This window comes from Pungitius pungitius, chromosome 14 (genome assembly GCF_949316345.1).
Source record: "Pungitius pungitius chromosome 14, fPunPun2.1, whole genome shotgun sequence".
NCBI lineage: Eukaryota > Metazoa > Chordata > Actinopteri > Perciformes > Gasterosteidae > Pungitius > Pungitius pungitius.
Genome location: NC_084913.1, coordinates 10,658,892 through 10,672,702, shown reverse-complemented (window position 1 = coordinate 10,672,702; position 13,811 = coordinate 10,658,892). Strand labels below are relative to the sequence as shown.

Here is a 13,811-nt window from a genome sequence, read left to right as displayed (position 1 = left end):
CTTTCTTATTGTGCTCTAAATCACGATTCGCGTGATTTGGTCACTCGGAGAGCTCTGCAGCCCAAGTGTCCGCGCTGCTAACCCTTCTTCATTCTGTTTGCTTCCCCCCCCCCCCCTGTCCTTTAGGAATCTTCACGGTGAAAAAAAAGAGAGGAATCGGTTTGGGAGCTGTGTTGGTTTGGCTTTTTTTTTTTTTTTAAATATATATATATATATATATATATACCCCCGGTGTGGAGTTGAAGCCGTCCCCGTGCTTCGCATATACTCTGCATATCACAAGATTTGGTCTCTCCTCTCTCTTTTGTGGAGCTGCTGTAGGACTGGCTATGGCCACCGCTACTTCCGGGATCCGTCATTTCATTCGCCCACCGCTCAGCGCTGCGAACTGACTCTGTTTCTATAAGCAAGCTAGCAGCCAACCTGCCAACACTCGCTGACACTCACTCATCTCAGTCTCGCCAGATAGACGAAATACCTACGGGGGGAAAGAAAGGAGAGATCTGCATCGCAGTCTCTTCATTTCGACTGCTTTTCCCCTTCTTCTTCTTCTTTTTCTTTTTCTTCTTCTTCTTCTTCTTTTTTTTTTTTTTTTTTTTTACAGTGATAATAAAACAAGATAGCGATCTGGAGGCATTAAAGGAGACGCGGACTTGCGGGATGAAAACGGACTAAAAAAGATTCGTCCTTCTCTTGAACATCATCGCCGACCGTCATTCATTCATTACCTTGACAACCTCTGGCTTTGATTGACAGCTGGAGTGGCAAAAAGCCATGAGACACGACAGTGTAGTTACATGCAGGTTGTTGATGGGCCGATTGTAACCTTCACTTTGGCGCATTTTTGCTTTTTTTTCCCGAGGAAAGAGGGAAAACAAGAAAAACTGCAAAACTCCCCGATGCTACGATCTCGACCGAACCACACTGGCGAATAGGAGAAGTCGCAAAGTTGGTTGGAAAACGGAATCTTGCCTCTAAATCACTTTCTAAACGGGACTGGGATATTAAATATACGACAGATTCAGGAGTTTATTGGAGCGCAGCCCAATGGCGCAAAGGGTAGGTTTTAAATCTCCCACGCGTACCTGTTCAAATCCACTGTAGGGAAGCACTCGTATCGATAACTTGTTCTCGGGTGGTGGCGAACTCGCTAAGTATTCACATCAAAGCTGCTATATTTGACGTTTCTGTTGCAGCGCCCCTGCTCTTCGGGCAAAGTGACAGCCTCCGCTTTTACCCACTGCCTCCACGACAGTTCGTGGATCGCTTTCACAGGAGAGACTCCCAACTAATTCGCTCTTTTTGGCCACCGAGCTCTCGCTCTCTCCCTCTCTCTCCCTCTCTCGCGGAGCACCTTTCGGTTCTAATGTTTCTGGTAATGGCAAACTGTTTATCAGATATATAATATACAACACTTTGTTTTTTTCCTCTCTCCCCTCGCAGCGCATTCGCACGCGCTCGTTAGATCTCCTTCGCGCATATCCACGCGGGGACGGCATGCGCTGTCTATTTCTTTTCTGTTCTTTTCTTATTTATGTCGCGATCGCTTCCCACGTTCGTTTTAAAGCCCAAAGAAAAGTCACCGGGGCGCTCGACTGACTTTGTGTTTTGTGTCTTTGTGTCGCCCTGATTCTATTTCCCAGTACGATGAGCTGGCCCACTACGGTGGGATGGACGGAGTGTCGGCGTCGATGTACGGGGACCCGCATGCTCCCCGGCCGCTTCCCCAGGTCCACCACCTGAACCACGGACCGCCGCTGCACGCCAGCCAGCACTACGGAGCCCACGCTCCCCACCCCAACGTTATGCCCGCTAGCATGGGCTCCGCTGTCAACGACGTTTTAAAGAGGGATAAAGATCAAATTTATGGGTAAGCTTTGCATGAAACAAAACATGCGTGCAATATATATATATATATTTTTTTCTTTCTTTCTCCCCACCCACCCCTCCTCCTTCTTCAACTTAAGTTTTCAGCTTTTTCTATTAGCGAGTTTTGATGGAGTTTCTCTCCCACCACTAAATTCTACCGCAATGTCGGAGCCCCTTTGTTGGGTCGGATGAGTTTTGTCCGTGTGTAATCGTACACGCGTTGTTAGAGGGGGCATCAAGAGTACGCCCCGAGCTCCTAATGCAAGCTATAAAATAATGTGGAAGCTCGAAGAGTAAAACGTTTTGGGATCCATTTGAACGTCACAACAATTGTTGCAAGTCGCTTTATATTACTGCCGACTATTAGTTGTTGATCCTTAAAAATAGCTTTGACTCGTTTAAACGTTGTCTTTGCTGCCTGCACAAAACTTCTCAATTTGTTTTCAGATATTGGTTGCAGTAATTTAGAGACACCCCCTCCCCCCCCCCTCCACACACACACACACACACACACACACACACACACACACAGTGTGTTACGACGACCCGCGTGTCTTTATTATTATACTTCGCTCACATTATTCTTAAATAATTAAAGAAACGTAATTAGACGGTGTTACCGATGAAGGCAAAAGTTTAAAAAACAACAAATGTTTCCAGACGTTGCTCAGCAAACACACCTACTCAGAAAGTGCTATAATCCCTGGTGTATGATTATAATCTGGGGTGTAGCGCGGAGTAAATCCTCTTCATCTCTTGTACTCACGGAATACTTTACCTTCATGTTTTTATACACTGACAAGAATCTAGATCACATAAATGAAGCATGGACGTGTGCTTTAGAAATGGCATTTTATTTTCTAATTATGTTTTTAACATTTATTTTGTTTCTCTCGCGATGTTAATATGAAAGTAATTAGTTATTTTAATACACTTTTAAAGCCTTATATGTATTAACGCCCTCGGTGCTTATTGCGTCCTTAGTGTAATTCTGCAACCTGATTATTTAATTTAAAGTGTTTATGCACACTGTATAATTTCTCTAAACTCCCACTGACTGATTAAGAGCGTGTCAGTCTTGTTTTTTTTGTCGACTTTTGTGGACTTCTTCGCCGTTTTTACTTTGCACTGCAAAAAATGTCGGTCTCATAATGTCGGTCAGCAACACATGGAGTCTAAAACCCCTACATGTCCCAAAATGTGGAGTCAAATATCCCAAGATGCGTGTTTACTCGTGCGTCCCAGTCCACACAGCCTCTGAAATGAATGTTGAATCCAAGGTTAATTGTTTTAGTTGTTGACAGTCCTATTTAAAAAAAAAAACGTTTTGAGACGAATGTGTAAAAAAAAACTATACAGCGGGACAAAAGTCCAATAATCTCATCCAACTGTGTTTCCGTGCGCACGCGTAAAGAGACATTTTAGAGACCGAGGAAGCCGACAGACACTCCACGTCGGTTGGGACATTTCTTGCAGCGGGCATTGTGGAGCCGGTGTGCCGCTTGTTCTCAGGCTGTGTTTCCCCCCTCTTGCAGTCACCCTTTATTCCCACTGCTCGCACTGGTTTTTGAGAAGTGCGAGTTGGCGACGTGTACTCCGAGGGAGCCCGGCGTAGCAGGCGGCGATGTCTGCTCCTCAGACTCCTTCAACGAGGACATTGCAGTCTTTGCCAAACAGGTCAATTTCACAAGTACTACAAATAAATATGTGGGATCTTTTTATGCCTGCTTCTAATTCTCATTTCTATTCTTTAAAAAAAAGTTTCCCTTGCTGTGATTATCCCAGTGAATATTGTATGTTCGCTGCAGAATTTCCATTTCCCACAAAGTCATTAGTAAGATTTCAACATTTCAATTTGGAAATAGACGCACATCGCGAACATTTCATGCCCAAACTAACTTTTGACATTTGGTGTATTATTTTAGGTCCGAGCAGAAAAACCTTTATTTTCATCAAATCCAGAGTTGGACAATTTGGTAAGCGAACACGTTGACCCTCTCTTGCCTCTGAGTGATTGTCGCGTCGATGCGGTCTTCCTGTGCCTTGTTTTGGATGCTGTGGGGTGTCCGCAGCAGCAAACAGTGAAACATATGATTTAAACTTCCGCGCTGACGTCAGATCAGTTTGGAGGCGACGTTTGACCACATTCGCCGCTGTCAGTGCTCACTCTTCCCATCAAACTGATCCAGCTGACCAGTGTGTGATGACCAGAAATACAGCTTCCTTTTCGAGTTAAAAAAAAGTATTTAAAAAATACATATTTTGCTGTTGCTGGCACTCTATAGTGTTATGATGGACAGATTATCATATAATATGAATCCTGAAAACTGTGTGATATGAACTGCTTATTTTGTCCATTTCTCCCCAGATGATACAAGCCATACAAGTATTACGATTTCACCTCTTGGAATTAGAAAAGGTAAATATTATATTGTTTTATATGTGTCTTCTCTGATCTGTAGGTAGAAAACTGACATTATTCAAAGTTCTTCAAAATAAAGCGCTCTATGTTATTAGCAGATATAAAAATACATATATTTTAGAGAGACTTTCATGTTTTTCACGTTCATTAAATGTGTTGTTTTATTCAGCCGACTGTTACTGTGCTCATTGATAAAGTGTAGCAGTCTCTTTGGTCACGTTGCACATTGATATTGATCCGCAGATTTAGTTTCAACTACTCATTATCCCACCAGCTTACAGCAGGCTGTTTATTTTTGTGCCGTTCAACTTGTTGCTTGAGTCCCAGGAGAATAATAATCACAGCAACAATGTCACCATTGTTTCCTCGACGCCGATAATGCCCTTTAATTGGAGTTATTCTTGGACTGGCCGAAGCGTTTCCACACTCTGAAAAAAGTGCTTTTTTTTCTTCCGTTTTTTTCTTCCAGGTTCACGAGCTCTGCGACAATTTTTGCCACCGGTACATCAGTTGTTTGAAAGGAAAAATGCCAATAGACCTAGTAATTGACGAACGGGATGGCAGCTCAAAATCAGATCACGAGGAGCTCTCGGGATCGTCGACTAACCTTGCAGACCACGTAAGTAACAGAATAATACGCGCTGTGCCGTTTCGGGTGCGTGTCTGCATGCGTTTGCACAACACGTGTGTGACAAAAACAAACAAACAAAAAAACACACCGTTTGTGAATAATCGTCTGCTTTGTAAATAATCCTATTGCTTTGATGTGTTTCATAATGGCATCTTTTGGGCTGCTTAGCCGGTGCTCAGTGTGTGACCCAGTGTGTGTGTGTGTGTGTGTGTGTGTGTGTGTGCGTGCTCTGCTCTGCAAGGGAAATCGGCCGATCGATGTGCTGAGGTCAAAAGCTAGATGTGATACAATGGACTGACTTATTGTTTTAGTCTTTTGATTAGGGGCAGTCATGTGTGCCTTAATGCGTCTGTGCTCGCGTGCTCGAGGTTTGTGTGTGTGTGTGTGCGCGTGTGCATCCGGGGGTGCGTGTGCGCGTGTGCAAATCGCTACCGTGCATTAAAGAACGTTGGGTAAAAAAAAAAAAAACTGGTGAAGCAATTATCTGTTACGCAGGTTTAATGTTAAAGCAGGGTATCAGCGGTAAGCTGTGGCTTTAGGGCAATATTTAAAAAGAAAAGGGCTTTATATTTGGGGCTGTGGGAGCTGGATATGGCCCGTGCGTAAAGCTGTGGATTTTGCTGCAGAGGTGGAGAAAGTGGTAGCCTATTGAAATAGATCTCAGAGCTAAAGGCTTACCATCAATGTCAAGTTCACAAGGCATCTGATGGTTCGTCTGGAGGCCTTCCATTGCTGTTGATGTTAATGTGTTTAATTGTTTCGTATTGATTGCCGCGCGGTTTGCTCTCTGCAGCGGCTTCCCCCCCCCCCTTTTATGGCTTCAGGCTCCATAATGCTGAATTCAATTAAATGCACCTGAAGTACAGCAGCTTTAAATTTGAAGATCGATTCCCTGGTTTAAATCGTGTATTTTCGGTGTAATAATCCCCCCCACCCTGCCCCTCCATATTGAGTTGACGGTGTGCCATGGAGTTCATATCTGTGAGTTATGGCGTCGTGCGTGCCTGTGCTAAAGCTACACGTTCTGGTGTGGAACAAAAAAATATTATTGCTATTGCAAGCAAGTGACTGGTTCATATCTGAGCAGCACAAGGCCAAGCCTATTAGGAATTAAAGCAGATTTAAGTGTTATGCAAAGTCACCGCGCTGCATCTGCTGGGTCTGGCCGCGGTCCTAATAGCGGTGGATTCACTCGGAAAGCCTGTCGCGCGCGCACGGCCACGCAGCGGCCCGCACCGCACTAGGTGAATTAGAACGTAATTAGACCCAAGATGCCGACGTTGGTTTTGAGAAACGGTCAAAACGGCAATATTGTGGTCGTCGAACACAAGTGTAGAAATGAGGCATGCTGTTGTTTATATTGTAGAGATTAGATAAACTAGCCTGTTTAGTTTCGTGGCAGATGGTTGACACTCCAGCCAATTTCCAATAGTGCCTCCAGTGCTCAGACACCAGCATTATCAGTCACTCCACTGGTGAGAAATATTTTGATAATTAGAAAATTATATATGCCAATAAAGCGAATCAGGAGCAGCAATAAACAAAGAAGGTTGGATGACAAGCCATTTATCTTGGAGCCATTTGGACTGACAACCTCATTAGGTATTTAACTTTTGAGGGATTTATTTAACTTCTGTGGCACCGGTGAACCTTTTATTATACTGCTGGGCCGAACTTGACAAAAGCAGAAGAGTTTTTTTTTCTTGTTTGCTTTTAGAGCTCTCCCTGAGCTTTGAGTGATTTTAATCATGGCCGAGTATGCTATGGAAACACACAGACTCTCCAGCTAACAAAGTTATTTTTTCATGAAGCAAAAATACAGTGCCTTATTTTTTTTACTTTGTGTGAGAGCATACATGCAATGATACGGGCTAAAATAAATATTTGTTTAGGTAAAACATGTGAACAGTGCAGTCATGATCCAAAAGCCTTTGAGTGAATAACAACTAGGAGTCATTTCCACATCTAATTTAAAGGGATCCTAAACTTTTTCATGCTAGAATTAGCTTTGAATAATGGGAACAATCCACAAAAATGTATTTATTTGCAAATCTGGGCCGCTAGATGGAAAGGTATGGCTGTCCTTCTTGTCTTGATTTATCTGTTAATTTGTATATGGCTCTTTTTTATTATTCATTTCTGTCCTTGCTTCTCATTGAGGAAAAAAAGGCGGTTTGATAGTTAGATATGCTAATTTATTTAGTTAGAATCTTGCACGTCCATTTTTCTTTGCTTTGATATGCATTTTTAATATATAGCCCAGGGCTACATCTCATTTGGTGAAAGTTGGTTTTTCTGGAGAAGATGAGGCTCTTTACTGTGAAGGAGGCGGCACCATGAGCTTGTTTGTTTGTGTGTGTGTGTGTGTGTGTGTGTGTTTGGACCTCTTTCTGTATCCCTCCTCTCTGCTCTTCATACCTGACAGCAGAGCATAATAAGCACAGATTTATTCACACTTGAATGCAGTATTGTCTTAGAGATGATTGGATTATGGTATAGTGAGAGCGGGACGAGGCCTTGCTGACACTGTTGATTTCGCTTATTTCGCTCGGGGTGACTATCTCAACCATGTAGCCCACCCAAGGCTTCCTAACTCATCGCCCCTTCTCAGATCAATCCATCCCAATTAAACCATGGGAGGAAAAAATATATTATACTACACATGATAGGGAAGGCAGAAATAACGCAGAGCAGTGGACATTTGTGATCGGCTGATACAGTGCGTGCTCGTCAATGGTTCGGTCTCTCTTGTCTTTTAATTAATGAATAACATTTCTGTCTCTTCTGTGCTACATCCAATTAGGGAGGCAAATAGAATTAACAGTGTCTGAATATTATCTGTTCTAATGAATTAGCCTTTGTGTCTCCTTGTGCTATTGTGCACCATGTAAAGTCAAGCTTACACATTAGCAGAGGCTTTTCATTCCCTCCATGCGTATGCATAAGACTTTTGAAACTGTCTTGGATTTTCTGCATAGTTTCGCATTTGTTCTGGAGAAACTGTGTAGGGTTTGAGGGTCTCTGCGCTTTGTTTTGGAGACCTTTCCTCAGGGAGTGATAGTTCCCATAGTGTATAGCTTATCTTCTCCCTGCATGGCTGGAAAGAAGAAGCAGCTTTCTCTGTTTACATTGGATCTTCTGGTACGGACTGTGAGCCGTGTACACCGCTGGTCAGACATGGTGATGTCAAAGGTTCGGTCAAGCAATAGCATCTCGTGTGCCCATGCAGGGATTTAGTAGTGTGTATCTAAGCGGAGATGGGTGCCCATGCAGTAATGTCCTGTCCCTGCAGTGTCACTGTGCATGGTGCTGCGCCTGCACACGGCCTCCCTCCTCCGCCCGTGGACAGAGAGCCCTCGGGCCGAGCAGACCTGCTGAACCGTGGAATCTCTCTGTTTCGGAGGTGTTCTAATTCAACTAGCTTTGTTCTCCTCGGGGAGCGACCGCGTTCGGACCTCCCCTCCTCGTGAAAACAGTGCGGCGTTGACTCGGACCGCTCTGTCTGTTCCACACAATTGTTTTGTGATGGTGGGATGTCTGGCCTTACATTTCCTATTTGATTAGTGTTCAGAGGCAGGGCCCCGTTGGCAGGCATATCTAATCATCGCTGCCGCGGCTGGAGGGAGGGAGGCTCACTTGTTGCATCTCCCACACTCCCCTTCCTTTAACTGCATGCTGTAAATGACCGCAGTAAAAAAAAAAACTGACCTATTATACCACGAAAACCACGAACCGTAAACCCTCATAGGACAATTTTTGGATGCAAATGCCTGGATGTTGTGTTGTATTGAAATGCAACACACAAATTATTTACACAGAGAATTTGTGGAAATAGTTTTTCCACAAATTCCACAATCCTGCAAAGATAAGGATTAACAGGCAGGTCGACAAAATAAACTAGAATTATTGGCATCGTAGTATTGGATGTTAGTTGTTTTGTATTGCAATGGATTCTACAGGTGACTGCAGTCTATTTACAGTCAGCTCATATTTTATAGTTATGGTGTTAAAGGTAGAATTATTCACGATGGATATTTAAAAGAACGTTATTTGATGTCGTCCACTTCAGTGAAATTGCTTGTTTTGGCCTCAGAGAGCGTTTTGTAGCATAAACACAATCCCTTAATCCCAAGTGTCTGTTTAAACAAGTTACAGTGAATTATTAGCTGCTAAATTGTGGACTTCATATTCTTGATAATTGAGGGTGTTGTGAATACTCAGTTGTTCAATAGATGTGCACCTACACTTTTGTAAAGAGGCTGTGTATAATTACGTGCGCGACACAGCAGAGACGTGTGTTTTTCTGTGTTTGTGCCATGTAGCAATATGAGTCTTGAAATGTCAGCTGGCTTTGTGATTTACAGCCCTGTTAGTTTCTGGTGTGTCAGCGATTCTGTATATATTCAGTACAGGATTCCTGTAGCTGCCCTTTGCAAGTGGCATTGCAACACTCACTCACACACACACACACACACACACACACACACACACACACACTCTGGCTCTGTCTCAGACAGATTTCTTTCCTCTCCTGCAGGTTCCAGGGGAATTTGAGGGAAATTCAATGATTCCACTAAATCAATTTTATTTGAAATTCCTAGGGATGTAGGCAGAGTGCAGGGAGTGAAGTGAGATTGCACCAGGCAGGTGTTTGTAAATGAGAAACAGGAGCAGAGGAGGCAGCAGGATTCTCTGGCTCTCCTGTGGCCCCGGCTCCCCATATTGTCTCCTGCTTTTATATTAATTACAACTTGTATTATCAGCTGCCAGTTGCTAACCCCGGCAAATAGAAAAGGCCGCCCCTAGAGACCACGCTTCTTTTGTGTCTCACACTCTATCTAGTCTTATTGGGTTTTTGTGTGCGTCTGTATGTACGTTGCCGCCTGCACACGTATGTGCGTTTGCTCGACCGGCGTCCTCCTCCTCCCGGTACCGCTGCTCTTTAACACAATTAGTGAAGTGCAGGGAGTGAACCATGTTTGACTCCTAATTATGCCCAGCTTCGGGGAATAGTTACACCGGCTAGAGGCCTTCTTTCCTTTTTTGCTTCATCCTTTATTTTCTTTTCAGAGGAGGTTGAAGGAGACTGTTTTGGGTGACATCATTTTTTTTTTCTTCTTTTTTTTCTTGCGACTTGTTTGAACTTCGTCAGACCCACGAGGGTTGTGACAAAATGGTTGTGTGTGTTTGTGTTGCGCGCTGCTGCGTTTGTTGATGCACCCTCCTCAGCTCAGAGAGGCCCACTAAATTATTCATGGGGAGGTAAGGCTGTTGCTCTCGACCGCCTCGTTGAGCGTAGAAAGTTAACGCTTTTGTTGGGATATTTGTTGTCTCGTTCTGCAGATGGGGGTCATAAATGAGAGGTGAATTACAGGTTTAAAAGAGGAGGGGTGCGCTTCATTAAAGATCTCTACTGCGTATGCACCAGGCGTAGTATGCGCTGTGTTATTAGTATTATTATTAGGTCACACAAAGTGCTGCGGTCTGCTTTTTGCCCAATAAGAATGAAAGTAACAAAGCATTATCTCCATCCCCACATACAGGCCCATTAAACCCACGGGGTAGCAAATCAAAGCAAAATATCATTCCCTTTTACACCATTAGCTGAGGTGTCTTTGAATTTAATTTAGTGCCAGCGCCATTAAAAATGACATATTACTCTGCAATGATAGCTAAATTAAGTCCTATCGATTCAGCTGTTGCATTAAAACCGTGCTGTGGCCATAGCTGGCAAGTGTTTAAGAGAGAGAGAGAGAGAACAAGAGAGCAAGAGTGTGTGAGAGCAGCGAGCATAGTTTTTCCAGGTCTGTCTCGTATCTCGCCGGCAGAGGATCTCATTGCAGGGAAGTGGACCCCTCTTCTCTTGGAACAACAACAGCGCGTTCGGAGGGCAACGAGGCACAGCTCAAACCTACATACATTTTACTTCCTTTCCTAGACAAAACGAGACAGAGGGTTGATGGGCTTTTTTACTCAGCATATGCTGCGTTGTGCAATAACAGACAAACAGCCGTCGTCTCCGTGAAGCACACCATGTGTTGATCAGTGGCCCGGAGAGGGAACACACGACAATCACCCATCCCTCTCAAGAGCGGCGACCCTTTTTCCTCCGCTCACTCTGGAGGTCTAAAATCCACGCATGGTCTATTGTTCACCCTTTCTTTGGCAACCCTCTTCTTTGCAATTCTCCAAGCTCTTTATCTGATTGCCATCCGGCGAACAGCTGACGCTGAGAGCGCCTTGAGTGGAGCCGAGGGTCTGAAGGGCCTTGTGTGTTTCTGTCTGCTGTTTTCGGCTCGGAGCTGTTTGAGAAAACCGCCCTCCTTCCCTAAAAAACGTAGCAGATAAAAGGGCCTCGCTGCGAGGCGCAGCAGAAGCCTCGCCGCCGCAGCAGAGCAAGCAGCAGCGCACGAGGACCGCGCACCCAAGGGATCCGCTTGTCTCACACACCCTCCGTTTCCAAGCAATGCTTCCGCTAGTCTCCAGGCACTAGTCTGTCTGTCCTCCGCCAGTACAGCTCACTCCGACTGGGGCACCAAAAGCAGGCGGGCAGGCTCCTCTCTGGCGGGAGCTGAGGGAAAAGAAATTCATCCGGAACTGAAGTTAGACAAAATGGTAAAAAAAAAAAAACGAAAAGAAAAAACCTCTTGGAATATTCTGTGGCGTGTAGATTTTCCCTCTGCTTTTGCTTTTGTATGTAGTTGTATGTGTTTATGTGTGTTTGAGGGAGAGCAAAAAAAAAAAAAAGACAGCAGGAACTGAGAAGTGGGCTGAGGTTTGTGGCAAGCCGTGGTGCAGGCCTGTGTTTGTTTGCCTTGGGCTCTGCTCAAGGGGCGCTCCTCTCGGGGGCCCCGGGACAACGTAGGGCTTACGCTCGCCAACATTTTGTCATCATGCTCATGTGACGGACCCAATTGGGAAAGACCAGCCAGGGTTGTGTTAGCTGCGTCGACTCTGCACGAGAGACGGTTTGCAGCGTGTGTGTGATTGAGCCTGTGCGCTGGGGTGTAGTAAAGAACGCGATCGGGCCGTCCCTCCGGTGCCTGAATGGCAGAGGAAATTCCACCTCCAGCCTGCCTTCATGTGCCACTGATAAAGCCTTTCCTGTACAGTAGAAAATCCGGTTTCCCTGTGCGCACACCGAGAGGGCATCGGGAACCACCAGGATGGAGAAGGAGAAGCTGTGGATGGAGGGAAGGAAAAAGAAAAGGGCGACTTAAAATCGATGAATTTGTTTATGGACTTTTCTTTGAAGTTAGCCGGCAGAGATTTAACACTTTTTTTTCCCCCCACCGTGTGTTTGTATATATAAAAGTGAGTGTGTGTGCATGTGTGTTTACACTTCTTGCTCTATTATGTCATTAGCATGTGTTCGTAAGTGTATTTTTGCAAGCCTGTGTGGGCGTGCCTGTCTCTCGGCGTGGGCGTGGGCACATTTTTGGCGGATTAGCAAGAGAATCACTGTCATATCTTATTTTCATTTCTGACAGTGGTAATGATTAATAGGGGCTGTGGTGTGTTTGGACTTTTTAGCTCTATGTTTCTCACTTGACACGGAAGTCTCAATTGGTTATGGTATAAACGAACTCCACCGGGGCTCCGCCATATGTGTTTGGACAATCACTCACGAGTGCTCCACTTGCAGCGTTCAAAATCAAACGCCACATTAACTGAGCTTCGTTTTTTGCTCTCATGCATTAATGAAACACTTTGATAACAGTGTTATGACTTATTGCCAGCTGCTTCAGTGATTTTAGTGGCATCGTTGATTGTCTGCTAGCAGGGAAACAGGCAATGGGGCCCTTTGCCTTGCCAGGAGAATGTAAGCAGGCCAAGGACCTTTACAGTGCCAGTAGACTCTTACAGATGTCACTCACTTCTCCAGCATACTCACAAGGTCTCCTTCTCCCTCCCTCTCTCTCTCTCTCCCTCTCTACCTCCTCCCCCTCCACCCCCCCCCTTCCTGCTCTCTCTGCTCCTGGTTTGCGGTTTGGACCGGGAATGTGGATGGATGCACGGATGGATGGATGGATCCCACGCTCGCTTTCTCTCTTTCAAACCTCAGAACCCAGCTTCCTGGAGAGACCATGATGACGCCACCTCCACACACTCAGCCGGCACACCGGGGCCCTCCAGCGGGGGACACGCTTCACAGAGCGGCGACAACAGCAGCGAACAAGGTGAGCCAGCACTGAAATGAACATGCACAGGCACACACACACACACACACACACAGAAACCATCACGCACATATGCACAGGCCCATGCGGTTCATATTAATCATCATGCATGGCGAGAGTTGCCAACACTTCACTTTGACCCTGTGTAGTGTGAGATCTATAGTGAATAGATGGCACATTTCTCTATACACATCTGTCCCTCTTTTTGCTCATTGGATTATCCCGCTTTTTGACTGGCGTCCATGTAAACACGTAGTCACACCTAAAAATGAACACGCTTATCCACCGTTACACTCACGCACGGGTGCAAGCAAGAGCCGCTGTAATGCACCAACCTTGCAAAGGGCTTTTCAAAATGTTGCTATTTGGAGAGCTCAACAAAAGATGGTGATTAATACTATATTTCTGCCAGTTCTTGCTTGCATTTAAATCATATTAACTTTGCTCGCACAACAGCCCCTAATTATGTCTCAGTGAGCCTTCTGTTATCTAGTACACGACCTGCCAAACAGCAATAATGCATTTCAAAACAAATGTATTTGAAATTATTACAGATAGCTCGTGCAAGTCACAGCTAAATGCCTTGTATTTCAGTCATGGTCTATATCAAATTTGACATGTAAATTATCAATAGCACATCCTGTTAGTTGAATTTAGAGGTGAGGACGAGCATCAATACATTTTGAGGTTAAAATTGTTTAAGGAATGC

General features: G+C 44.8%; 1 protein-coding gene across 8 annotated transcripts in view; it reads left to right on the top strand.

Moving 5' to 3' along the window:
• The first annotated feature begins 371 nt into the window (after window positions 1-371).
• Window positions 372-13,811, top strand: part of meis2a (Meis homeobox 2a) — a 73,740-nt gene continuing 60,300 nt past the window's right edge. The window contains exons 1-7 of one of the 8 annotated variants that reach the window (XM_062557161.1): window positions 372-1,059; window positions 1,644-1,870; window positions 3,405-3,546; window positions 3,795-3,845; window positions 4,238-4,288; window positions 4,761-4,910; window positions 12,988-13,102. In XM_062557161.1, coding sequence (XP_062413145.1) covers window positions 1,048-1,059; window positions 1,644-1,870; window positions 3,405-3,546; window positions 3,795-3,845; window positions 4,238-4,288; window positions 4,761-4,910; window positions 12,988-13,102 — 748 coding nt within the window. In that variant the 5' untranslated portion in view covers window positions 372-1,047. Of the gene's footprint in view, window positions 1,060-1,130; window positions 1,376-1,643; window positions 1,871-3,404; window positions 3,547-3,794; window positions 3,846-4,237; window positions 4,289-4,760; window positions 4,911-12,987; window positions 13,103-13,811 lie in introns of those variants that run through there. The other 7 variants (XM_037485851.2, XM_037485852.2, XM_037485846.2 and 4 more) reach the window with 7 other exon arrangements.